Here is a 26,254-nt window from a genome sequence, read left to right as displayed (position 1 = left end):
GCAAGCAGCTTGTTTCTGGAATTATTGGCAAATTTAATGGTCAGGTTTTTAAAAAGATTATTATGAGTTCGGGCACAATAGTATTTAACTATCCATAGTGGACAAGAGAAGTAGAGAAGATTTGCTTTTAAAAATACCAATAAGCAGGGGCTGCTATTCAGCCTTTTAATTATATTTGAAATTGCCGCAAAATTGAATATTTTGTTGGAGTAAAGTTGGAGTAAAACTTGTTTTTGATGTAACTGAAAGGGAAGTGGACAAGAAGGTGGAGCAAAAAGGGAAGGGGATTGAGGGAAAATATTCACTTAAAATGTTTTGTCAGAATCACGTTCCCTTCTCCCTGACCAATAAGTAACTATTGTTGATATTTAACTACCATAGGGAAAAAGTGTGGATATTCGACTACTCTAGGGAAGTCTGCGTGGATACTCAGCTACTATTGGGGAAATCGTAAATACGTTTATACTCAGCTGCTTTTGTGCATGACTTCGAAACCGATTAAAATCTGCTGGATTAAAACTGGTACTTAGCCATGAAAAATCATGTCTTTGTATAGCATCGTATTACAGACAATTTTCTATAAATGTTTTCATTAAAAACATAAAATTAAAACCAGTTTTCTTAGCTGGTCCTTCGGCCCCTCGGGTCTAACAGAACTGGTTTTAATCGTATACATTTTAGTTTATATTATTCGCGGAAAGCTGTCTAAAATATGTTGCAAGAAATAACTATTCTAGGATGAATCCATATTATGAATCTCTTTTTGTGTACATATGTATGTATGTAGAGAAAGATTTCGCTATTTCGTTTATTGGGAGGATACCACCACCCCTATCAAGAGAAATCGTCCCTAGAAAAAAACTAACATTTCCAAAAAGTATTTTCTTTACTTTTTATTTTAAAAACTATAATTGAAATGGGTTGTTTGTTGACTTCCTCTTCTCCCCCCTCCCCTCAAATGCACTTGACAAACTTAAAAACTGATCTTTAGTAAAAGCAAATTATATCGAAAAATAGTAGCCAAAAATTTACATCAAAACTATAAAGATCAGAAAGAGATATTACATTGGTCTCTAAATTACACTAGTACCCAAAGTTTTATAATAAGGGTATTGTTTGTTGCTCAAAATGTTTGGTTACTTTTCTTGAAATTTAATATGGCTTGATAGTGTCCAAACTTTTCGACCAATAATCTTAATCTAAGAAAAGGGTAACTTTGTTTAACATATTGGGGTTATATATGAATTTTTACGTCCATTGCCTTTTCCTAAACCCTTAAAGTCGGACACCTTTCCGCGTTTTAAACTTTGTGCATGTCCCTTGTTTGATAAAGAATTTACAACTTAACGTCAGTTGGCCCCTCGGGGCTAACAAAACTTATATTAAACTTTTATTTTTTCGTTTTAATTAAGGCTGTCTATAATACAATGCGATAAATAACTATTATTTAATTGATTGTTTTATTATTATTGATCGAATGATTGATTGACTTAACCAACTTTTGTACAGTTTTACAATTAGTTTTAATTTGTTACAAACTAAATTTTCAGTAGTGAAGCTACTCTGTAATTCACTATATCTTGTAATTTTCTCGGCAACTATTGAAAGCTGAGCTGGATCTTTAAATCATTTAGTGGTGAGCCATATCGAGGTGAGCCACCCCGATCTGGCTCACCACTAAAATGATTTAAAGATCAAGCTCTGATAAAATGAAAAATGATTTTATAGACCACTATTTAATAAAAACGGCTGGAATTTTTTTATAACGGTTGTATACACTAGTAGCTTCGCCCCTAGCATTTAGGGACTCTTTATTCAAGGGAATAAGAAGTGGGCAGGCAAATAGCATAAAACCTCAGTCCCTAATGCTAAAATCGAAAAATAAAAAAAGCCTAAAACCATCCTGGGATCTATGTAAATATTTCCTGAAAACGAGAACTCAATAAGCTAAGTAGTTACCGAAATCTTAGGATTCAGATAAAAATTTCTCCTTACTTCTTTTTATGATAGGATATGTAAATATTCGTGCTTATATCTATCTATCTATCCACCTATGTTTCTAATCTATTTAATAATCTATCTGTCCACCCTAGACACTTATAATCTATCTATCTGTATGTAATTACTGTGCATATATCAAGCTATTTATTTATCAACCTATGTTTCTAATCTATTCAGCTATATTAGATATATAATTACTTGGATGTTGCTCAGATTTTTATGTACTCTAATAAAGTGATAATCGCAGCCGGCTAAAATAATGATACCCGCCACCCTCCCCCTTTATCCCGTCCCCTACTCCTTCTTACTGGATAAACCAATTGACCCATATTAGCAAGCAAAGTTGACGGAAAATTTTCCACTGTCAATATACATTTATTCCATTTCATACATCCATTTATCTACGTCTCTTATTATCTATCTATCTATCTTTCTACCTACCTTACTATCTATCTATCTATGTATAATTATTGCAACTGTAGGAAGGAATTGCATTTTTAGTGTGAACTGTGAAGAGTTTGGGTTTTAAGATAAGAGGGACAGGAATATATATTCTCGTATTCATTCGAATCCGGTGGATAGGAACCGGTTCTCATCCATACGAAAAAACTATGTCTAGCATCGTATTATATCCAGATTTCTACGAATATAAAATGTACAATCATAAGATTAAAACCATTTTTTTAGCCCTTTCCTTCCTCAGCTTAGAGCTAAAAACTGGTTTTATTCTTATAATTGTACATTTCATATACGCGGAAAGCTGCTTATAATACGATGAAAGAATAATTATTAGATATAAATATCCTAAAGTTGGGAGTTTTGTCTGTAAGTATCATATCATTTTGATATAATTTGGTCCGTATCTGTGGAATGATGCGAGGATTTTGTGGTTCCATTAGTTGATACATTATCTAACCATCAGTCTTGCCAGAAGCGTTGCAATTTTAAATACTGTGTCCCTAGCCCTGAGGGGATGTTTGTTGGAGTAGGGCACTCCTTCAATCCTCTATTAGTTGATACCTAACCATCATAACGTTGTAATTTTAAATATTGTGTCACTAGCCCTGCGGGTATGCTGGTTAGGGTAAGGTGATGATATATTGTTAAACGAACAGTTTTACATACAGCATTGCAATATTAGATAGATGTTGTGTCCCTAGCCCTGCGGGGATGCTGGTTAGGGTAAGGTAGTCCCTCCCTCTATTAGTTGATACATTATCTAACCATCAGTCTTGCCAGAAGCATTGCAATTTTAAATACTGTGTCCCTAGCCCTGCGGGGATGTTTGTTAAAGTAGGACACTCCTTCAATCCTCTATTAGTTGATGCATTACCTAACCATCATAACGTTTAAATTTTTAATACTGTGACCCTAGCCTTGCAGGGATGCTAGGAAGTGTAAGCTACTCCCTCCCTAATCTAATAGTTGATACATTATCTAACCATCAGTCTTGCTAGCAATGTTGAAATTTTAGATGCTAAGCCCCTAGCCCTGCGGGGATATTGGTTAGGTTAAGGTACTTCCTCCTTCCTCCATTAGATGAGATATTATCTAACCATCAGTCTTGCCAGCTGCGTTGCAATTTTAAATACTGTGCCCCTAGCCCTGCGGGGATGCTGGTAAGGGTAAGTCACTCCCTTACTCCTATATTATTGATACATTGCCTAACCATCAGTCTTACCAGAAGCTTTGCAATTTTAAATAAGGAGCCCCTAGTCCTTCGGAAATGCTGGTAGGGGTAAGCTACACCTTCCATCCTCCATTAGTTGATACATTATCTAACCATCAGTCTTGCCAGAAGCGTTGCAATTTTAAACACTGTGTCTCTAGCCCTGCGGGGATGCTGGTAAGAGTAAGCTACAACCTTCCTCCTTCATTATTTGATACATTACCTAACCATCATAAAGTTGTAATTTTAAATACTGTGTCCCTAGCCCTAAGGGTAAGCTGGTTAGGGTAAGGTGATAATATATTATTTAACGAACAGTTTTACAAACAGCATTGCAATATTAGATGCTGTGTCCCTAGCCCTCGGGGGATGGTAGTTATGGTAAAGTACTCCCCTTCCTAACCCATAAGATGATACGTTATCTAACCATCAGTCTTGCCAGTTGCGTTGCAATTTTAAATATTGTGTCCCTAGCCCTGCGGGGATGCTGGTTAGAGTAGGACACTTCTTCAATCCTCTGTTAGTTGATACATTACCTAACCATTATAACGTTGTAATTTTAAATACTGTGTCCCTAGCCTTGTGGGGATGCTGGTTAGAGTAGGGCACTCCTTCAAACCTCTATTAGTTGATACATTACCTAACCGTCAGTCTTGCTAGAAGCATTGCAATTTTAAATACTGTGTCCCTAGCCCTGCGGTGATGTTTGTTAGAGTAGGGCACTCCTTCAATCCTTTATTAGTTGATACATTACCTAACCATCATAACGTTTAAATTTTTAATACTGTGTCCCTAGCCCTGCGGGAATGCTGGTTAGAGTATGGTAGTTCCTCCCTTCATTTGATGATAAATATTTATCCAACAGTTTTGCACACAGCATTGCAATTTTAGATGCTAAGCCTTTAGCACTACGGGTATGGTTATGTTAAGTTGTTTAGTTGTTATCTAATCTATCAACTTTTGTGTCCCTAACCGTAAAGGTGCAGTGCATATCAATTACCTCATAAGGGCGAGGCTGCCGTCAATAACACTTTAACATCGGTTCCAATTCCAAAGAATAATTAAGGGGTGCTAATCTCTACTTTTCTGGGTATAAGATGAAGCAACACCCAACTGACAACCAACTCTTTGATTGCACCACCTTTGTCTGGGAGTTCAAAATTTGTTTGGTAATAAGTTGCGACTGTTTTGGGCCTATGCATTCCTACTGCTCTTAATATTAATGTTGCGCATCTGACTTAGCAGCAGTAGGAACCATTTTTAATGTCTTTAGATTCGAACCCATCAGTTTTGTAATTCTTCCGCTTGGCTCCTTGAGGGGTTGGTTTAGGTTTGGATTTGTACCCCCCCCCCCCTCTCTCTTAATTAAAGGATATATCATTCCTACACTCCGCCCTACTACGATAGTACAAGCCCCTACCCCCGAATGATTAATATAATATCTGATCACCAGTTAAGACAGAACTTTTAATGAATGAATATGAGAGGACGACTTTTAATTGCAGCTCCTAATAAAACAATTTTTATTATCAGATCTGAGTACTTTATATAAAACTTGAGTATTGACTACAAGGTAGCAGCTAATTATAATTAACTATGTCTGTCCGTCAGTCAATCAGTCAGTCCGTAACGCTATGGGGGACATTTTCTCAGCTACTTTTAAAGATTGAAAGCTTAAATTTTTAGTAAAGATTAAAGGTTTTTCTTGATTTTTATTTGAGTTTTTGCATATTCTCTCTCTTTCTTTTCCTTCTTACGATAACTAAACAACTGTTCTATAACTCACTTTGCCCTTGTGTCACGAGTTTTGTATTTCGCTACTTATGATTGTTGTTTACCTTATTTACAATTAATTCATTAACTCTTATTGGACGGGGTGGAGGTATTATATACAGTAGTAAGCTATTTTGTCTGTAGTGAAGGATCCTAACCGCAGAACTGATATGGTTATCCTTTACAGAAAAGCTTCTTATACCTCCACAGAAGGTTTTTAACTATTTTTGGAGAGGGTATCTTCACCTTCCCTATAGAAGATGAATTAAAATTGAAAATGGGGAGATTTAGTGTTCATATCACCTTTTTTTTAAAGGTGAAGCTTTTCTATAATAAGGGTCGGTCCGTTCGTCCGTCGCCCGAGACGGATAGCTTTTGTCGTTAATTTAGGTATCTTAGAATTGTCCCATCGCCTTCAAACTATGCATGGTGATTCCTGTGTTACGATTTAGAAAGCGTAGCAATTAATAATTGCCAGAATGTCATTGCGTCCATTTTAATCATGTTGATTTTTTCTTTTTTAACAACAAATTTTTATGTGATCTAAATATCCGATTGTTCGGATTTTTTGTATACTTATTCCTGGGACAACAAAGTACAATATTATAAGCAAAGCAACTCTATAATCAAGTCCAAAAATGTAAGTATGTCCATAAACATTATCCTGTATCAAGTTTTTTCAACAAATTTACTCACAATTTTGCTTTGACTCTTATTCATTTATATTCTGATTATTCAGTTCTAACACTTTCCATTGTTAATGTCCGTTTGTCCTACTGTTTTAGGGCTTCGCTTTTATGTTGTCATTCTTATTATGATGTAAAAGTTACAGCTACAGATTAAAAAACCAGGCACCCCTTAATCCATTAAAATATTCTGAAAATCAATTTATTTGTTTAAAAACAAAATATTTTTTTTTTATATGAAGGAGGCCTAAAGGAAAAATATTATTTTAAACTTGTTTTTATTTCAACTTTCAATATCAAGCAAAATAATGGAATATTGAAATATGTTTTTATAAAACCTACATTCTATCAGAAAGAAATGTTAAAATGTAACTTTTCCATTTAGAAAAAACTGTTTAGGTATTGTCGGTTTCGTGACTTCGCCTCTTGAGGGGCGTTTCATCATATTTTTACATTAGTTTTTGATTTTTTGACAATTCTAAGTTAGATTAGGTTAGGTAATGATTGCCCCGCAGGGGCTAGAAATAGGAGAACTGCTACTGTGAAAATACAACGAAACGCCCCTTAAGAGGCAATGTCGCGTAACGGACAATACCCAACTATTTTGTCCTTAGCTTTATAATATCTTTTTTATGCTAAAACCAGTAACAACCAAATTCACTATAATCCAGAAATATATAACATTTTGTCGTAATAATGATAATAGCTATAAAAAGCTATTTTGAAGAAACTCCATATTCATTTTTGATTTATTTTACTTTGTAGTTTGACCACAGTGTTTTGTTTTCAATTTTATTTAAGTTCATTATCAAAAACACTGACCTAAAAATTTAAATATTTCAAAAAAAGTAATTATATCTTTGCAATTATAGATTGAATGTGCATCTTGGAATCTGCACAGAAATTTTCAGACTTCAATCTTCAAAACTGACATTCAAACTAATAATTGTGTACCCTACGAACAGACAGACTGACGAACATTTGGAATTTAAAGATATCTTCGCTTTTTCAATCAAAGTTTTTGTTCTATTTCCTGTGTAATAAAAATCCCCTATTTACCCTCTAAAATATTGACATTGGAGAGAGTGTTTTCATGATGAAACATAATTTTTGTCTTTAGAAGGCATTATCTATAAATCAATTGTATGAAATTATACTTTTTTACTGAAGGGTAGTTGTCTTAAGTTCAGGGTTAATGTGCATGTCAAATAAGATCTCAAAATGGTTAGACGGCGAGTGACAAAAACATATTCAAGATGACCCCTCCCCCCTTGCGAATAATGGTTTTGAAAGATGTAAAGGTACTACTTAACACTTTTACATATTCTCATAAAAATAGTAAGTTTTTTGATGTCTGAAGTTAAAGATCTCTTAAAATACTTGATTTGGTTGTACTTTCCTTAAAAGTTTTATAAAGATCTTGGAGAAGATTTTAAGCTATTTTCTGGCCTCCCCTGCGCTTTTTATAGAGTCTAGGGGTGAAGCAACAGATAAAAAAGAATATTTGTATTTTTGCTAATGTATAATATTGCCATTAATGTAGAAACATGAATTGACCCCAACTACATCAATTTTTATTCAAAAGAAAGGCATTCAACATTGAACTATTTTAAACAGTGAAAAACAATTTTATAGATTGATAGATAGGTTTCTTATATAAATAGACAGATTTGCAGATAGATAGATAAACACTAAAAAAACAATACCCAAAAAAATTAATCCCCCCCCCCCCCTAAGGGCCTCTATGGGCGTAGCCGTTAACCCTCCGACATAAAGTAACAGAAATCGTTATATTTGTTATTATAGATGTGGTTATTTTTCTGAAACTTATATGGTTTTAAAAACTGCTGATCTGGTTAAGTTTTCCTTTTAATGTAAGCTTTGCAAAGGTCCTGGAAAGGTTTTAGGCTTTTTAATTTGTAGTTTTCAGCCTTGGTATGGTTTTAAGATTTTTTTGCAATTTTAATACAGAGCCTATATAGTCTAAGGGGCGCACCTGTTTTTTAGCCCGCCAAAAGGTTCACTTCACCAGATAACATGAAAATCTGGTGTAAAGATCTAAGTAAGATCTGGTGTAAAGATCTAAGTAATAATCCTTTAGGGGCACTTAGGAAGGGGGGTTGAAATCGTTAATCCAAATTTTTATTTTAGATTTAAAAAGAAAAAGTAAAAAAAATGTTGGTACAAACACACAAACATCCTGTTACTTTATTATAAGGATTGTGTATTAAGCCTAAGCTGATGTGCTGATATGTGGAAGTGAATGAACACCGCTATTTTCTTGAATACAAAACTAGGCTAAACGTGCAGACAGGGAGATGGCAGTTGAATAAAAAACAAGGATGACAACATCCATAAAAGCGAAGCTCTGAAACGGTAGGAGAAACGAATATTAATACTAGTAGAGTTTCAGAACTGTATAATCTGAATGTAAATGTGAAAAGTCGTAAACAATTTTAAGTTAATTTGTTGAAAAACTGTTAAAAACACAGGATATTATTTAAGCACATACTTACATTTTTAGGACTTGATTAAAGAGGTGCTCCGCTTTTAATATTGTACTTTGTTGTTCTAGGAATCAATATGCAAAAAATCAGACCAATCGTACAACTATATAATATAAAAATTTGCTGTTAATAGAGTTAAAAATCAACAGGTTTAAAATGAACATACGGACATTCTAGTAACGATTATAGAGTTGCTACGCTTACAAAATCGAACCTTACTACTACAGGAATCACCATGCAAAGTTTGAAATCGATAAGCCAATTCTAACCTGCCTAAATTAACGAAAAAAAATACCGTTACGGACTGACGGACGTACCGACCCTAGTTATAAAAAATGCTCGCTTTAAAAAAAACATTAAAAAATATCAAAACATGACAGTCTTCGCCCCTATCATCGAAGGGGTAAAAAGACTAAAACAAGCTTCCTTTCAAATTGAGAACTTGATCGTTTTAAAAGACTAAAAACCTTACTACTTTATGTAAGATTGTTATCAATGATCCTAGAATCAAGGAGCTCTGGATTCAAAAGGGCAAACAAGGGCTATAAAACTAGCATAAACTATCCTTAAATTATAAATATGCAAAAAATTGTACAGCCTAAAACCATTTCAGGACCTATGTGAAGCTTACTTAAAATAGAGATTTCGATCGGTTCAGGAGTAATTGAGATCTTAAGCTTCAGACAAAAAATTACTACTTTCTATAATAGGATATAGGTCCCCCGTAGGCGAGGGTACTACCACCCTCTCAATATGAATCGCCCCTAGAATTTTTTTCCCTTTTTTAAAACCTAAAATTGAAAATAAGAGACTGTCGTCCCCCCCACCCCAACATCAAGTATCCCTAAAGGCCTCTAAAATGCACAGTCAATAGTTAAAAAAGAACAAAATAATGTTGGATAAAAGTTTATAATAAATAGTTCTATAAAATATCCTCCACAATCAACAAGGAATTATTATTAATATTCGGGGCACATTGATTCTCTTCACCAGTAGGGGCTTCTGTGATAGTGGTCTCGTGAGTAGCTTCACTACCTAGATAGATGGATAGTTAGATAGATAGATGGATAGATAGATAGATAGATAGGTAGATAGGTAGGTAGATTGATAGATGGAAGCATTGATTCTCTTCGCCAGTAGGGGCTTCTGTGATAGTGGTCTCGTGAGTAGCTTCACTACCTAGATAGATAGATGGATAGTTAGATGGATAGATAAATAGATATGTAGATAGTTAGATAGATAGTTAGATGAATAGTTAAATAGATAGGTAGGTAGATAGATGGATACATTGGTTCTCTTCACCAGTAGGGGCTTCTGTGATAGTGGTCTCGTGAGTAGCTTCACTACCTAGATAGATAGATGGATAGTTAGATGAATAGATAGATAGATAGGTATACAGATAGATGGATATATTGATTTTCTTCGCCAGTAGGGGCTTTTGTGATAGTGGTCTTTTGCATAGCTTCGCTACCTAGATAGATAGATGGATAGTTAGATGGATAGATGGATAGATAGATAGGTAGATAGATAGATGGATACATTGATTCTCTTCACCAGTAGGGGCTTTCGTGACTATGGTCTTTTAATTAGCTTCACTACCTAGATAGATAGATGGATAGATAGATAGAACATTAGGTGGAAAGATAGATAGAGGGGTGAATATTTATATGATGAATGGATAGATAGATAGGTGGATAAATATATATAGAGTAGTTTCTTTAAAAGGTAGGTGGTCCCCTCCCCTAAAATAGTTAAAAAAAAAACTTTCCCTATACATTTGGGAATCCTAACTGTAAAGGAGAACCATATCAGTTCAGCTGTTAGCTCGATCTAAAGCTACACATACAGACAAACATCTTTTTACTTTTATGTAAGGATTAAATTAGTACCTACTGTTTCTTCTTGAACTGGTTGGCCAGTAGTTTCTGTTCCCTCTGGTTCTCCCCCGCCATCTTTACATTTATATTCAAACTTATATAAGCTTTTCTATAATTAGGGTCGGTCCGCCCGTCCGTCACGGACAGTTAGCTCTTTTCGTTAATTTTAACAGGTTAGAATCGTGATATCAGTGCTCAACTGGCCACTTGTGAGCTGTTAGCGAAAATTCTTTTAACCCTTACAGATCGGGCCCCAATTCCCACCTTAATAGATCGGGGGGGGGGGGGCGGGGTCATATTGACCCCCCCCTCTATCTCGGCTCCTGTTACAGTTAGAGACATTTTTCTGATAGTTCATGTGTATTTTTAGAGAAAATTACTTTTTCTAGTCATAGCGGTCAGACCGCTCCTTAGCCGCTTTTTAGCGGCCAGCCGCTAAATATTAAACCAGCTGTAGAGCGGCCAATTTTGCAGCTAGGATGGCCAAATTTTAGGACGAAATCGCCGAAAAACGGCAAATAACGGAAACCGCCATTTTCGGCGGTTACGGTGGTAAAACGGCGGTTGGCGGCGCCTATTAATATTTTTATCTGTTTATTGTTGCTCAAGGATTTACAAAAAAAAATTATAGGTCTCTAGCTGTAATAGAAGCCACGATATTCATGATATATGTCTGTAGTAAAAGCCGGACAAAAATCAGCCATAAAGTCGGTCAGGGAGCGGTCAAACGGTCATAACACCACTTTTCTCAGAAGGTCATTGATATCTAAGTATTTACCAAAAAAAAATTTAGGTTTCTACCTTATACACAAAAGTCATAATGTAGAAATTAGGATTTATTTAGAATTTTTTCTAAATTTGGTGCCACCTAACCGACTTTGACCGGACGCCACGACCGACACAGACCAGATATCTTTATAAGATCAACTCTTGCCGACGTATAATTACTAAACTTAAAAAGTCATGAAGTCACAACTCTCTATCTTACCTACAAAAAAAATGACATTGAAAAAACTGGAGGGGGGATGAATATGACCCCCCCCCCCCGATCTGTAAGGGTTAAGGGGGATATTTTCTATTAAAAACCTATTAAAAGGAAAGAAAAATTATTTCACATTAGCAGTTAGCAAGATCTTTCGGTACAAACACAAAGATAATGATTTAAATTATAGAATTTCGTTTCTATTCTATGAGATATTATCGTTCTTGTTTTGAAGCTTATAATATTAATGCCAATAAAAATATGACGCCGTACAATACAAATGACCAATTATAGGCCGATACACAGACCAAATAACTAATAGCAGGCTAGTATACATTTTTATTGACCAATGGTAGGTCAGCATGTCCTCATGTTTTATAGGTACTGTAAAAAGCTTCTCTTGTTTTTTATTTTATGAATATATTCCTATAGTTTGCTGGATGGATTGTTCAAAATTGTCTCTAAATGATTCTCTTTGGGCTTTCAACTCTTTTCTTACTTTCATCCCTGGCATATAACAGTTTGAGATATAAGTAAAATATCAGGCAGGAAAGGGAATATTGGGCTGTAAATTACATGGGGACCCAAAATCTTATAAATACGTTACCTTATTTATTGGCTCAACAAGGATGACAACATCCATAAAAGCGAAGCACTAAACTGTAGGACAAACGGACATTAACACTTATAAAGTGTCAGAACTGAATAATCAGAATATAAATGTATAAGAGTTGAAGCAAAATTGTAAGTGTAAATTTGTTGAAAAACTGCTTGATACAGGATAATGATTTTGGACATACTTACATTTTTAGGACTTGATTATAGAGTTGCTTCGCTTGAAACATTATACTTTGTAATCCCAGGAATAAACATACCAAAAATCAGATCAATCGGATGATTAGATCACAAAAAAAAATTTGTTGTTAAAGAAGTAAAAAAATCAACATGTTTAAAATGGACGTACGGACATTCTTGTAATGATTATAGAGTTGCTACGCTTTCTAAATCGTACCTAACTACTAAAGGAATCACCATGCAAAACTTGAAATCGATAGGACAATTCTAACAAGCATAAGTTAACTAAAAAAGCTATCCGTTTGTGACGGACGTACGGACCGACCCTAATTATAGAAAAGCTTCGCTTTTAAAAACCTTTAAACTTTTAATTTGCAGTAGGAGTAATTTTTTGTCATATTTGGGGATATACATCAACTTTTCGTCTATTGTCTTATCCCTAAGAATTCGTGGGTCCAAGTAGAGATAACACTGCGTCATACTAGAAATGTTAAAATGGTACCGTCTGCTGCTATGCCAGGCGTATAAAACTTATATTAAGAGTAGGTAGGATGCATTGGACTTAAAACAGGCCCAACTCATTACAAAGCGCAGTTGATATCTTATGATGAAAATCTTGCAATCCACGGGTTGGTTTATTTTTGGGTGTATATTCATAGTCCCTCGACGCTAACAAAACTGGCTTTATTCTTATAATTTTTTGTTTTAATGTCCACGGAAAGCTGATTTAACAGTTATTTCTCGCGTCGTATTATAAACAGCTTTCCGTGGATAAAAAGTGTACGATTAGAAGATCAAACCAAGGTTTTTTATATTCATAGAAAACTGGATATAATACGATGGTAGACATCCACCGGTTTTGAATAAATACGAGAAAAAACTATTCTCAAATCTATTTCCTTTGAATCCAGCTTGAATTTTAGTTGCTGCCGCTTCTTCATCTTTTCCACTATCATCTTCTGTTGGTTTAGCAGTATTTTCACCAGCAGATGAATCTTTGCAAAATTTATTCATTTTTGTCAATGGATTTATTATTACTTGGGTCTTACACCACGTTACAGATTATCATGAAACTTGTAGCGGGCTTGTAGCCTCTTTGCAACATACCTCCTATCCTATTGGATGAACTAAACTACCAATAATTTACAAAGGAAATAGCAACTTAATTTGACGTTAATTTTTCCCCTGTCATAAAATATACGTTTATTCTACATCAATTTAAAATCACCAAGCTGAATTAAGAAGTTTTCATGCAATGTAAAACTCAAAAAGTTCAGCACATTCAAGATCATTTGGTTCAAACGGAAAGGAGTAAATTTAAATGTAGTGTAAGGTATATAAAAGCTAAATTATTTTACAGATTAAGTAATGCTCGCAGCTGGCTAAAATAACGATATTCCCCATCCATCTGACCAATAAATGAGGTCAATATTAATAAGCTAAATTGACGACATTTTTCACATGAGAATATATCCACGTATATCTTATATCCATTTTTGAAGAATATTTTTTTCCTGTTGGGTTATCTGTTTGTTCTGTAGCTGATGGTTCATTTTCACTCATACCTGGAGTATCAATTACTCCTTTTTTTCATCAAATTAATACAATTTACCATCTTTTGTTATTATGCGTTTAATACAGGGTCGTCCAAGCTTCTTATTTCAATGGTGGAAAATGAGGGGGTTTTAAAGGGTTTTAAAGGGGCTAAAAAACTGGTTTTAATCTTATAATTGTACATTCTATATCCGCGGAAAACTGTTTATAATACGATTCGAGAAATAACTAATACTGCACACATGACAAATGTCTTTAACCATCAAAAGGCTCATTTGATACTCATTATAAACGAAGATTGCATAATTAGAGCTTTATTTTCCGAAAATGTATATTTATTATTTAAATGTTTACCTCAAACTTAGAAACAAACTTTTAGGATTGATAAGTGGGTTTCTTTAAGGGTTATAGATTGACCAAGGTGACCGCATATTTAGTACTAGCGGCTAAATAGATTGAGCCCTTCAACGGTACTCAAGGAGAGGTATAGTGTTTACAATTAGAGTTTTAAAAGAGAATATAGAAAAAATATTTTTGAAAGGGGGATAGAAGAGTTTTTTTTACGTCTGAATTAACTTGGAAGAGATACCCTCCCCTGAAGAAAACACTCCAAAGACAATCGTCAGTTTAATAAAAAGTTAATAATCAGTGCTGTCACTTAGGATAGATGACAGACAGCCAGCCGTTCTACAACATAAAAAGTATCATTTTTTTTTTAGATATTTGTATATTAGACTGGCCCAAAAAAACATGAATTTTTATATCTTTGCCATATCAATTTGCGGATACCTTGAAGTTGTTACCGGCTCAAATGTAGACCTTTTAGTGAAAACAAGACCTCTCTACAATGAAAATTGATCTCAAAATTTCAATCTTAAGCTTTTTATCAAAAACTTCATATTTTCATGATTTTAACAAGAAATAATTAAAGAACTGCCAACCTAAAATAATGTAACAAGAGTTCAAATATGAAGCAATAATAAAAAGTAGGCAGAACCGCCATTCCTGCCGAATAATTCCGTAAAACGTCTAAAAACATTGTTTTATTTTAATTGATAATTTGTGTAAGAAATTGAACTAAAACATTTTTATAGAAGCAGAAATATAATCTATGATTATGGTTTTGACCCTCTAAAACTGTAATCTACCCTTCCACTTTCCCCTCTCTTGGTAAAGATATCTTCAACGCCAATACGATTTTTGAAATATAAGATTCCACTTTTGTCTCTCTTGTTAAAGATATCTTCACCAAGAGAGGCAAAAGTGGAATCTTAAATTTCAAAAATCGTATCGGCGTTGAAAATATCTTTACCAAGAGAGGGGAAAGTGGAATCTTACATTTCAAAAATCGTATCGGCGTTGAAGATATCTTCACCAAGAGAGGGGAAAGTAGAATCTTACATTTCAAAAATCGTATCGGCGTTGAAGATATCTTCACCAAGAGAGGGGAAAGTGGAAAGGTAGATTACAGTTTTAGAGGGTCCAAACCATAATCATAGATTATATTTCTGCTTCTATAAAAATGGATTCAACTCCCTAACTGTGTAAGGCTTTCATAATTTGGCGAATTAAAGGTGAAAATAAATATGCATTTGACGAGATAGCGATAGATTTTTTCTTAAAATCAATTATAGGGCTAAAATCTACAAACAATACATAACCTATTTTTACATAACGCACATTGAAAAGCGATTTAGACCTTCATTTGGGCCACACTATTGTATATTATAATATGCAATTGATGAAAATTCCTGTCATTGAGACGATATTGAGGGCATTGCCCGCAGCCTCTAATATAGTGGCATTGCTGCTAACATCTTCTTTTAGCCTCTTCACTTCTTTTCTCGCCTTCAGTCCTCGGAATCCAGCCTAAGAAAAAATGAATTGGTATAGCTAACAAGTGAAAAAAATGTAAGAAAATTATTTAGTAGCAGATAGAAAGGTCATCATCAACATTATAAATTGTCCCAAAAAATCTCGAAATCTTAACTAGTATTTTCTTTCTCTAATTAATTAATTTGTTACAGCTTTAACGAAAATAGTACTTTAATTCCGGATAGAACAGGCTCTAATGAACAATAGATGTATGTCGTGTTTAAGGATTTTAAAAGTAGCTGGGTTTTGAATGGCCTATTTGACCGCCAGGATACATAAAACAACTTTCTTCTTCTCTAAAGTTGCGCCTTTTTTGCAATTGTACATTTCAAGTAAATGATTTAATGCACAAAAAAGCTCTCCCCATACCTAATAATAAAGACAACTAACCTTTTAGAAAAAAATAACAATATGTATTAAAATAGGTTGGCTTACCAAGTTACCATTCAATTTATTTAAGCTTCATTACTTTGATTTATAGAAAGAATATAAAAAAATGCCTGAATTTTTGTAGCAGCTTGATTAGCCATGTCTTTTACTGCGTTTGTACTCTTTCTAGCCTAGTAAGTCATGATTATATCATTAATAAAATCTAATAAAATTTATTTGAAATGCCAAGCCGTTGTTTAATAAATAGATATGGTGGGGTATTGTTATTTTTTAAAATAAAAATTATTTTTAAAAATAAAAATTAAATAAAAGTGATTTTATCACCTTTTCAGGAACTATGAGAAGCCACATTGAAAGAGAGAACAATATTGTCTAAGCAGATAGAGAGATCCTTTGGTAAAAACAGACAGACACACACACACATACATCATGTTACTTTCATATAAGAATAGGGTATGAATTTTGGCATCATGACTATTCCTGATGTCCCCGGAATTGAGCCTGGATCTTGGTAGCAGCATTAGACACCTCTGGATCATTCAAATCAATATCTATAGCCTCGTCAAGAGCTGCTGTTCCATTCGTAACCTTACAAGGATAATTATATGAATAAGCAGCGTGGCAATAAAAAGCTTTTGAAAATTGAATGTTTTTTTTATAGTCAAAATGGAGAAAATAATAGTAAATTAAAATACAGTTTATTCAAAATAAGACTGATTGTATTTACTAATACATTTTTTGCACCGCCACATATGATATGATCAATTAGGGATCTAAAGGGATAGGACAATAACCGACAAATTTATGTACATTCCTAATGAAACTACACAGAATTACCCTTTCTGTATATCACAATAAGTGACTAACACTTGTGAATTTAATAAACCAACCAATCAAAATTCAATATAGCTCCTAAGGTTGTTGAGCCAACGAATAAGAAAATGTTATTACAAGACTTTTGGGATTAGTGTAATAAAAAGTCCATTATTTTATAATATGAAAAATTAAATTCCTTGAAAAAAGGTTATAAAATAGCCTAAAACAACCAAACGGTCTACAAGAAAGATATTTTGTTTGCCTTTCTTAGTTTTGAATCTAGTGGACGCAATTTTCTTGAATAAAAGTCACCTTAGCAGAGTAATTTCTATTCTTGTTATCATCCATTACTGATGGTTGTCTTTTCAATTTCACAGATTTTCTCACCTGTTCAAAACTACATTTTTTCAAGAATATTAAAAGGACCTTCTTTAATTAAGAGTAGAACGATGTCTGTCTGTCTGAAGCTTAAGATCTCAGTAACCACTGAACCGATTGGTCTCTACACTTTAGGGAATATACCTACTGATCCTGCTGGGACATCCCCAACAAATCAGTTTTACAATACTCGATTATTTTAAGTGCAAATTTTTTTCTTCTAAATCTTAAGCTAAATTTAATATCACCCCTAAAAAAATATTTCCCCTCCCATATTTTCTAATTTACCTGATGCCCCCTGAAGTTTGCCTGAATCTTTGTGGCAGCATCTGATTCCTGCTTCATTAACTTTCTGGCCTGATGGCCTCTGAAATATTAAAAATATTGGTGGGCTGATTTAGGGTCTGATTTTATTTTGTTTAGTTATCTAAGCATCGCATTATAGACAGCTATTCACGTAAATTAAATTAATGAGAGAGCAGTAAATTTTTTTTTGATTAGTAAAAGGACCGAACACTAGATGACTTTTTTTTCAAAAAGTCATAAAAATTGTAAAATCAAAACCAGTTTTTGGCCCCAAGGGCCGAAGGCCCGGACTAATGATAATGTTTTAAAGATTTTAATTTCTCGCATCGTAATAAAAACTACTTTCCCCAGATATAATAATAAATATAATAATAATTTTTTCATGTATGAAAACCGGTTCTAATCCTTCGGATATCAATCGGTTTTGAATGAATACAAATAAACAAATTTGCTAAACCTAGCCTCAACATAAAAATGTCACCTGAAGCTGGCCTGAATTTTAGAGGCTGCAAATTCCTCCTGAACCTCATCATCACATTCTATTTCATTTTGAAGTCATCATTTATCAGGCAATAAGACCCGTTTACAATAAACAAAATTACCCCTTTTTGTAAAATTATTTTTGGAAAACTTTGGACACTACTACATATCAAGATTTGATTAAAGTACCCAAAGTTTGCCAACAAATAAGAATTGTTCTAAAAACATTGGGGACCCAGGGTTTGCAGTAACTTTTAACCTCTCTCCCTGAAAGGATTAAAGATGACATCAAACCTAGAGGTTGAATATTGGAAGTATGTTTCTTTATTTCTGCAGCTGTTTGACAATCTGTGCATTGTGTACACAACCATGACACTCCCATATCATTTACTTGGGTACCCTTAAACAAAACATTGTGTACACATTCAGAACACCCCCATATCATTCACTTGGGTACCCTGAAACAAAACATTGTGTACACAACCATGACACCCCCATATCATTCACTTGGGTACCCTGAAACAAAACATTGTGTACACAACCATGACACCCCCATATCATTCACTTTGGTACCCTAAAACAAAACATTGTGTACACAACCAGGACACTTCCATATCATTCACTTGGGTACCCTGAAACAAAACATTGTGTACACAACCAGGACACCCCCATATCATTCACTTGGGTACCCTGAAACAAAACATTGTGTACACAACCAGGACACCCCCATATCATTCACTTGGGTACCCTGAAACAAAACATTGTGTACACATTCAGAACACCCCCATATCATTCACTTGGGTACCCTGAAACAAAACATTGTGTACACAACCATGACACCCCCATATCATTCACTTGGGTACCCTGAAACAAAACATTGTGTACACAACCATGACACCCCCATATCATTCACTTGGGTACCCTGAAACAAAACATTGTGTACACAACCATGACACCCCCATATCATTCACTTGGGTACCCTAAAACAAAACATTGTGTACACAACCATGACACCTCCATATCATTCACTTGGGTACCCTGAAACAAAACATTGTGTACACAACCATGACACCCCCATATCATTCACTTGGGTACCCTAAAACAAAACATTGTGTACACAACCATGACACTCCCATATCATTTACTTGGGTACCCTTAAACAAAACATTGTGTACACATTCAGAACACCCCCATATCATTCACTTGGGTACCCTGAAACAAAACATTGTGTACACAACCATGACACCCCCATATCATTCACTTGGGTACCCTGAAACAAAACATTGTGTACACAACCATGACACCCCCATATCATTCACTTTGGTACCCTAAAACAAAACATTGTGTACACAACCAGGACACTTCCATATCATTCACTTGGGTACCCTGAAACAAAACATTGTGTACACAACCAGGACACCCCCATATCATTCACTTGGGTACCCTGAAACAAAACATTGTGTACACAACCAGGACACCCCCATATCATTCACTTGGGTACCCTGAAACAAAACATTGTGTACACATTCAGAACACCCCCATATCATTCACTTGGGTACCCTGAAACAAAACATTGTGTACACAACCATGACACCCCCATATCATTCACTTGGGTACCCTGAAACAAAACATTGTGTACACAACCATGACACCCCCATATCATTCACTTGGGTACCCTGAAACAAAACATTGTGTACACAACCATGACACCCCCATATCATTCACTTGGGTACCCTAAAACAAAACATTGTGTACACAACCATGACACCTCCATATCATTCACTTGGGTACCCTGAAACAAAACATTGTGTACACAACCATGACACCCCCATATCATTCACTTGGGTACCCTAAAACAAAACATTGTGTACACAACCATGACACCTCCATATCATTCACTTGGGTACCCTGAAACAAAACATTGTGTACACAACCATGACACCCCCATATCATTCACTTGGGTACCCTAAAACAAAACATTGTGTACACAACCATGACACCCCCATATCATTCACTTAGGTACCCTAAAACAAAACATTGTGTACACAACCAGGACACTTCCATATCATTCACTTGGGTACCCTGAAACAAAACATTGTGTACACAACCATGACACCCCCATATCATTCACTTAGGTACCCTAAAACAAAACATTGTGTACACAACCAGGACACTTCCATATCATTCACTTGGGTACCCTGAAACAAAACATTGTGTACACAACCAGGACACTTCCATATCATTCACTTGGGTACCCTGAAACAAAACATTGTGTACACAACCATGACACCTCCATATCATTCACTTGGGTACCCTGAAACAAAACATTGTGTACACAACCAGGACACTTCCATATCATTCACTTGGGTACCCTGAAACAAAACATTGTGTACACAACCAGGACACTTGCATATCATTCACTTGGGTACCCTGAAACAAAACATTGGGTACACAACCAGGACACCCCCATATCATTCACTTGGGTACCCTAAAACAAAACATTGTGTACACAACCATGACACCCCCATATCATTCACTTAGGTACCCTAAAACAAAACATTGTGTACACAACCATGACACCCCCATATCATTCACTTGGGTACCCTGAAACAAAACATCGTGTACACAACCATGACACCCCCATATCATTCACTTGGGTACCCTGAAACAAAACATTGTGTACACACCAGGGTACATTTTTTTTTTCATCAACACAAAATGAATGTTAGGCTAGCCCCTTTAAGCTAGGGGCTTCACCAATATTTTCACTAAATATAAAATGACTGTCTTGCCAGTATGACTTCAAAACCGATCATTTATATCTACTGGATTGGAACTGGTTCTCAGCAATACTGAAAAATCATATATAGCATCTTATTACAGACAATTTTCCACGACTATAAGAAAGAATAATCATAATACGAATGCCAATTTTGTTATCCCGTTCCTTTAGACTAACAAAACTGATTTTAATTTCTCATTTTAATATCCGCGCAAAACTGTCTATAATACGATGCAATAAATAACTATTTTATGATTCAAACTTAAGTCGTGGTCAATTTATAAACAACTTTTTTACTTCTTATATAACTATTAATGAAATAGTGTATTTTCGTCGTATTTTTAAAAGCGAAGCTTTTCTATAATAAGGATAAGTCCGTTCCTAACGGATATAGTTAATTTATGCATGTTAGAATTATCCTATCGATTTCAAACTTGGCATGGTTATTACTGTAGAAGATGTATTTAGAAAGCTTAGAAACTATGTAAACGTTACCAGAATTTAAACACCACCATCATCCCCCAACCCGCCTCAATCGTTTATGATAAAATAATAAAAGGACATATTGCCATATTTATATTACCTAAAACAAACATAATGACTCAACCCAATCTGTCCCGATTTTGTATCACTTTGAAAAGTGCGATTCCAGTTACGTCATATACGTTTTGGGAAAGAAAAAGGGAAGGGGGAAAGAAAATCTCTTAAAAAGAAGAGATTTTCTTCCCCCCCTTCCCTTTTTTTATGACGTCACAGGAATCGCTTAATTTATCATAAATTTTTAATGAATAAAAGCAGTGGCGTGCGAACCGAAGGGGGCATTTGGGGCAATCGCCCCCCCATAGCGACCAAAACGCCTCCCCCTGCCCCCTCCTAGCCACCGCCCCCCCTGCCCCCCCCTAAATGTTGAAAAATGCCCCATTTTGCCCCCCCCCCCTGGTCAACAAAAATGCCCCTTTTTGCCCCCTACCCTACAAAAAGCAAAACTATCCCAGTTTCCAAAAAAAAAGATCAAGAAATACTCAAAAAAAATTTTGGCAGACAGTTACTATTTATTTAACCTTACCAAATTTTTTAATTAGTGTAGAAATACCCAAAAAAAAACAGACAGTTACTATTCATTTAACCTTAACAAATTTTTAAATTAGTGTAGAAATTAGGTTATAATCTTTTTTCACTGAACATAACAAACCAGGTAATAGAAAGTATTTTATTTTGTATAATGTAAACTTTTTACCAAAGAAATTTTGTACATCCCCAATGATGATTACCCTTATATAGATTACAATTAGTGGATGAAATATATGGAAACTCGACTTAATTAACCAACGAATCAAAATTCCATTAAAGTCCCCAAAGTTGTTGAGCCAACGAATAAGAAAATTTTATATGAAATATTGGGGACTAGTGTAGTAAATAGCCCAAAAACCCCTCCCTCCCTGCATATTTAAAGAAAAAATTTGCGCTTCGCTCCCTTCTAAATGGTTTCTGCTTATTATTTCATTGTATATTTTGTTTTTATTTCTATAAAACAACAAATATTTAATTAAAAAGTTATCTTATATAAAAAAAAACAGCGTTGATATTTATCTAAGCCTTTTTCTCAACACTGTATGTCTGTCTAAATGAATAACTATTTATGATGTCATATTATTTTCAGGATAAGTTTATCATTTTTTTTTGTGTACATACCCTTACAAAAAGACATGTTTTTTTTTATGGCAATTTTCATTAAAAACCCTTCAAACTAACTACACTCTATATTCCTAACTTGATAAAATACGCCACTCTTGTTGTCTTTAATTGATTTTAGTTCAAAGGGGAAGTAAATATTTTTAGGTGCGCTTCACGCACTTCCCTTATAAATCATTGGAAACACCACTTAATCAAAAATTAACAGAGTTTTAAAGTGCCATTTAAAGAGGGTAGGATATGTTGATATAACTTTTTAGCTTCTCTATAATTCACTATGGCTGTCAGTACAAAATGCTAAGGGGGAAATGTGATTTTTTCAACTGCAATTAAAGATAGAAGGCTAAAACTTAATGTTAACATTCCCATCATTATGGAGTATAATTAACTATTAAAAATTCATGGAGGTCGGACGTCGGACGTTTTTGGCTTTTTTTGTATCTTTTAAATTTTGGGTATAGTCCCTTTTGTGACATTGCCTCTTAAGGTGCATTTCGTCGTATTTTCACAGCAGCTTTTCACCTATTTATAGCTCCTGCGGGGCCAATTGCCTAACCCTGCGGGGAAATCACCTGACCCAACTTAACCTAGAATAACCTATTAAAAGCTACTATGAAAATACGACGAAATGCCCTTTAAGGGGCGTTGCCACAAAAGAAACTATACCCCAAAGTTTTCCATATTTCTAAGAGATTTTTATATCTGTAGATAAAAGGACAAGTAATTTTCTTTATATCTTTGGTTTTTATGGAACGATAATTTTTTTTGTGGATTATAAGATTAAAAAAAAAATTTCTTGCTGTTTCGAGCATCCAGTATGTAATTTACTTTGACTGTCATCACACAACATACAGAAAAAAGGATTTGTGACTTTTTATATCTAAAATATATATTGATTTCAACAGATGCTCTTTAAATCTACTTAATTCTTATTAATGATTTTTTTGTGCTTTGCTACTTATAGATGTTGTCATCCTTGTTTAAAATCAGTTTTACATAATAGATAAATTTTAAGTAAATTATTTCCAAAATGAGTGTTTTTATCTCCCCCCCAAAAAATTTTTAATGGGGTTATTCATCCTTCCTGTTGAGATTTTATAACATCCCTTTCCACCCATAAAAAAATATTTTGTGGTGGAGGGGGGGGGGGGGGGAAGGTTAAATTATCTTCTGTACTTTTTTTTTCGAAGATGCTTTCTAGCTCCCTTCCCTTCGGTCATTGCAGGGTGGGGAGAAGGGATTGGAGAGAAGAGATGGGGGATATAAATGGAAAATAGGGATGGGGGAAGGGATGGGGAAGAAGGGATAAGGACTAGAAGGCCCATAATTAAATAATTCCACCCTCTAAAACGCCCTTATTTAAAGTTAGTATATATAATCAAAATGCCCCCCCCCCCCTAAAGCAAAGTGCCCCCCCGGGGCACTTTGCTTTAGGGGGGGGGGGGGCAAAATTTTACAAAATCTTCAAAATGCCCCCCCCCCTAGACAAAGTGCTTTGCACGCCACTGAATAAAAGTAAAATATTTTGATTTAATTACAAAAATAGGATTATCGAACAAAAATTGTTATTAGAATATACTTTAGCCTCGAATGGCCTATGGGTACGTAATACATCACAAGATCTTATTTTGGTGTATCTCTGAGCCAAACCTTGCTTAATGATTTCAGACGAAGCCCATTTTGTTCCGAATTTGTATCACTTTTGAAAAGTGCGACTCCAGTTACGTCATATTTTTCTTTCCCGAAAAATGGGAAGCGGGAAAGAAAAAAAAGGGAAGGGGGGAAGATAAAAGAGATGAGAGAAAAGGGGGTTTTCCCCATCTCTTTTGAAGAGATTTTCTTCCCCCCTTCCCTTTTTCGGGAAAGAAAAATATGACGTAACTGGAGTCGCACTTTTCAAAAGTGATACAAATTCGGAACAAAATGGGCTTCGTCATGATTTCATGGTCAAACAACCCTTTGATTGCACGACCTTTATATGAAAGTTGCAAATGTTTCGGGCCAATGCATTCCATCTAAACTAACTATCTATATCATGTATCTGACATAGTCTCAGGATACCTTAGAATAAACTTATATAGTAGCTGCACTTTAAAGAAAAAGAAAATAACCCTTGAATCCATTCAACTATTGTTCAAGGTAATGATGTTTATTTAAAACTTGTCCATAAATAGTTCGACAAATAGTTTGGTGTTCACACATTTCTACCAAACCCTTTGCACCTACAATGTAAGACGCATGATATGATTTATATTAGTATGAAGGTGTTGGGTTCGAGTATTGACTATACCACGCCATACTAGAGACGTTAGGACTAACTGCAGCATGTCTGGCGCATGAAATTAATTGTGAGAGAAGGCGGAATAAATTTTCGTCAATACAAATTTGTAACTTTTCCTGACAAAGGTAGTGAAATCTAAGGGTTGGTTTTCTGTTGGATGTTGTTTTAACACAATATTCTATAGCGGGCTTCAGAGTTTCTTATCCCAATACAAGTTAGGGATGATTTTGGTTTCTCTAGTCGCTTTGTTTTTCTTTAAATTCAGGCAAAGTTTGTGAAGTGAAAGGGCTGTAAATTATATAGACGATATTGTTAATCATTTTTGGTAAGAAAAAGGGATTTTCACAAAAAAATAGTAATCTATTATTTAGCCGCTTTTATGACAGACAAACAAACAGACAGAAAAAGTTGATTATAGACTAGAAGTTTTGCTGTATAGTAATATTTTTTTGCTGTAGTGTTTTAACATCAATAGTTTTGGTTGGAAATAGCCAAACAATTACATCTACTATTTCAATTCTGTTCACCTCCAGACATTTTGTTTCTTTGATTATAAAACAGCTGATTTGGATTCACTAAGAGAATTTTAAAGTTTGGACTAAAATCTAAAATGTCGGGTAATGAGAATTTGGGAGTGGACGTTCCTGGGTAAGTTCTTTTTTTTTTTTAAATTTTGAAATTTTAATTAATTTATTTATTTCAGGAATTACGATTTATTATTATTCATTTAAATATTAAAGGTTTAAAATAATTAAGTAATGTAATGTTTTATGAAAATAGTTTATTTCTTTTAAAAAAATGAATATAAAAGATTCTCCCTCCCTAATTCCCTCCCTTATAAGTTACTAGCGGCTACGCCCCTAGAAGCCTCTAGGGGCACTGGTAGGAGAGGGAAAATTCGACCTCATCCAATTTTAAATTTTAGTTTCAAAAAAATATTTTTTTGGGGGGGGAGGGGGTTGAAGACACCATCTCCATAAATAGTTTAAAACCTTCCCAGGGCCTATAAGAAGCTTCACTGTAAAGGAGAACAATTTCGGTTCAGCGGTTAGATAGATCCTTGGGGACAGACAAAAAACGCTTGCTACTTTATATAATAGGATATTCGTTCAGGATTTAGTTTTTGGGTTTGAAGTTACACAAATTATTTTCTCTAAAATTTGATAAATAGTTTATAAGATTTTATGATATAATATTTTTATGGTTTTTCCTTTCTAAGTTTAAGATCATTTTGTTTCTTTTTTATAAGTCGAAATTTTGATGTTAAGGTATGATTGGAAAAGGAAGGACATTCAAGAATATGGTATTTTTCGTCCTCATGCTAAGGAATTGAATAAGAGCTATGCGTCTATATGTTTGAGATCGATTGATGGGGTTGCAGACGGTTCGTTTCGAGTAGCCTACAATAGC

The 26,254-nt window shown here is 34.6% G+C and overlaps 1 protein-coding gene across 1 annotated transcript; it reads right to left on the bottom strand.

Moving 5' to 3' along the window:
* Nucleotides 1–16,583: 16,583 nt before the first annotated feature.
* LOC145330367 (uncharacterized) lies at nucleotides 16,584–18,488 on the bottom strand. The gene is made up of 5 exons (XM_080175004.1): nucleotides 18,384–18,488; nucleotides 18,091–18,148; nucleotides 17,592–17,670; nucleotides 17,238–17,312; nucleotides 16,584–16,697 (listed from the first exon to the last, which is right to left on the bottom strand). The coding sequence occupies exons 1-5, from the start codon at nucleotides 18,469–18,471 to the stop codon at nucleotides 16,584–16,586; spliced, it is 414 nt and encodes a 137-aa protein (XP_080031130.1). The 5' UTR covers nucleotides 18,472–18,488.
* Between the last annotated feature and the right edge of the window lie 7,766 nt (nucleotides 18,489–26,254).

This window comes from Acartia tonsa, chromosome 10 (assembly GCF_053477335.1).
Source record: "Acartia tonsa isolate MP-2025a chromosome 10, ASM5347733v1, whole genome shotgun sequence".
Taxonomy (NCBI): Eukaryota; Metazoa; Arthropoda; class Copepoda; order Calanoida; family Acartiidae; genus Acartia; species Acartia tonsa.
Note: the sequence above shows the minus strand (reverse complement) of the source record. Positions and strands in the feature narration are given on the sequence as shown.

Coding starts and splice junctions, on each gene's coding strand:
- LOC145330367 (XM_080175004.1), bottom strand. CDS start 18,471: ATGGGAGTGTCATGGTTGTGTACACAATGCACAGATTGTCAAACAGCT. Junction 18,149..18,383: donor TTCCAATATTCAACCTCTAG/GTTTGATGTCAT, acceptor AAAATGAAATAG/AATGTGATGATGAGGTTCAG. Junction 16,698..17,237: donor ATAGAAATTACTCTGCTAAG/GTGACTTTTATT, acceptor TATCCTTGTAAG/GTTACGAATGGAACAGCAGC.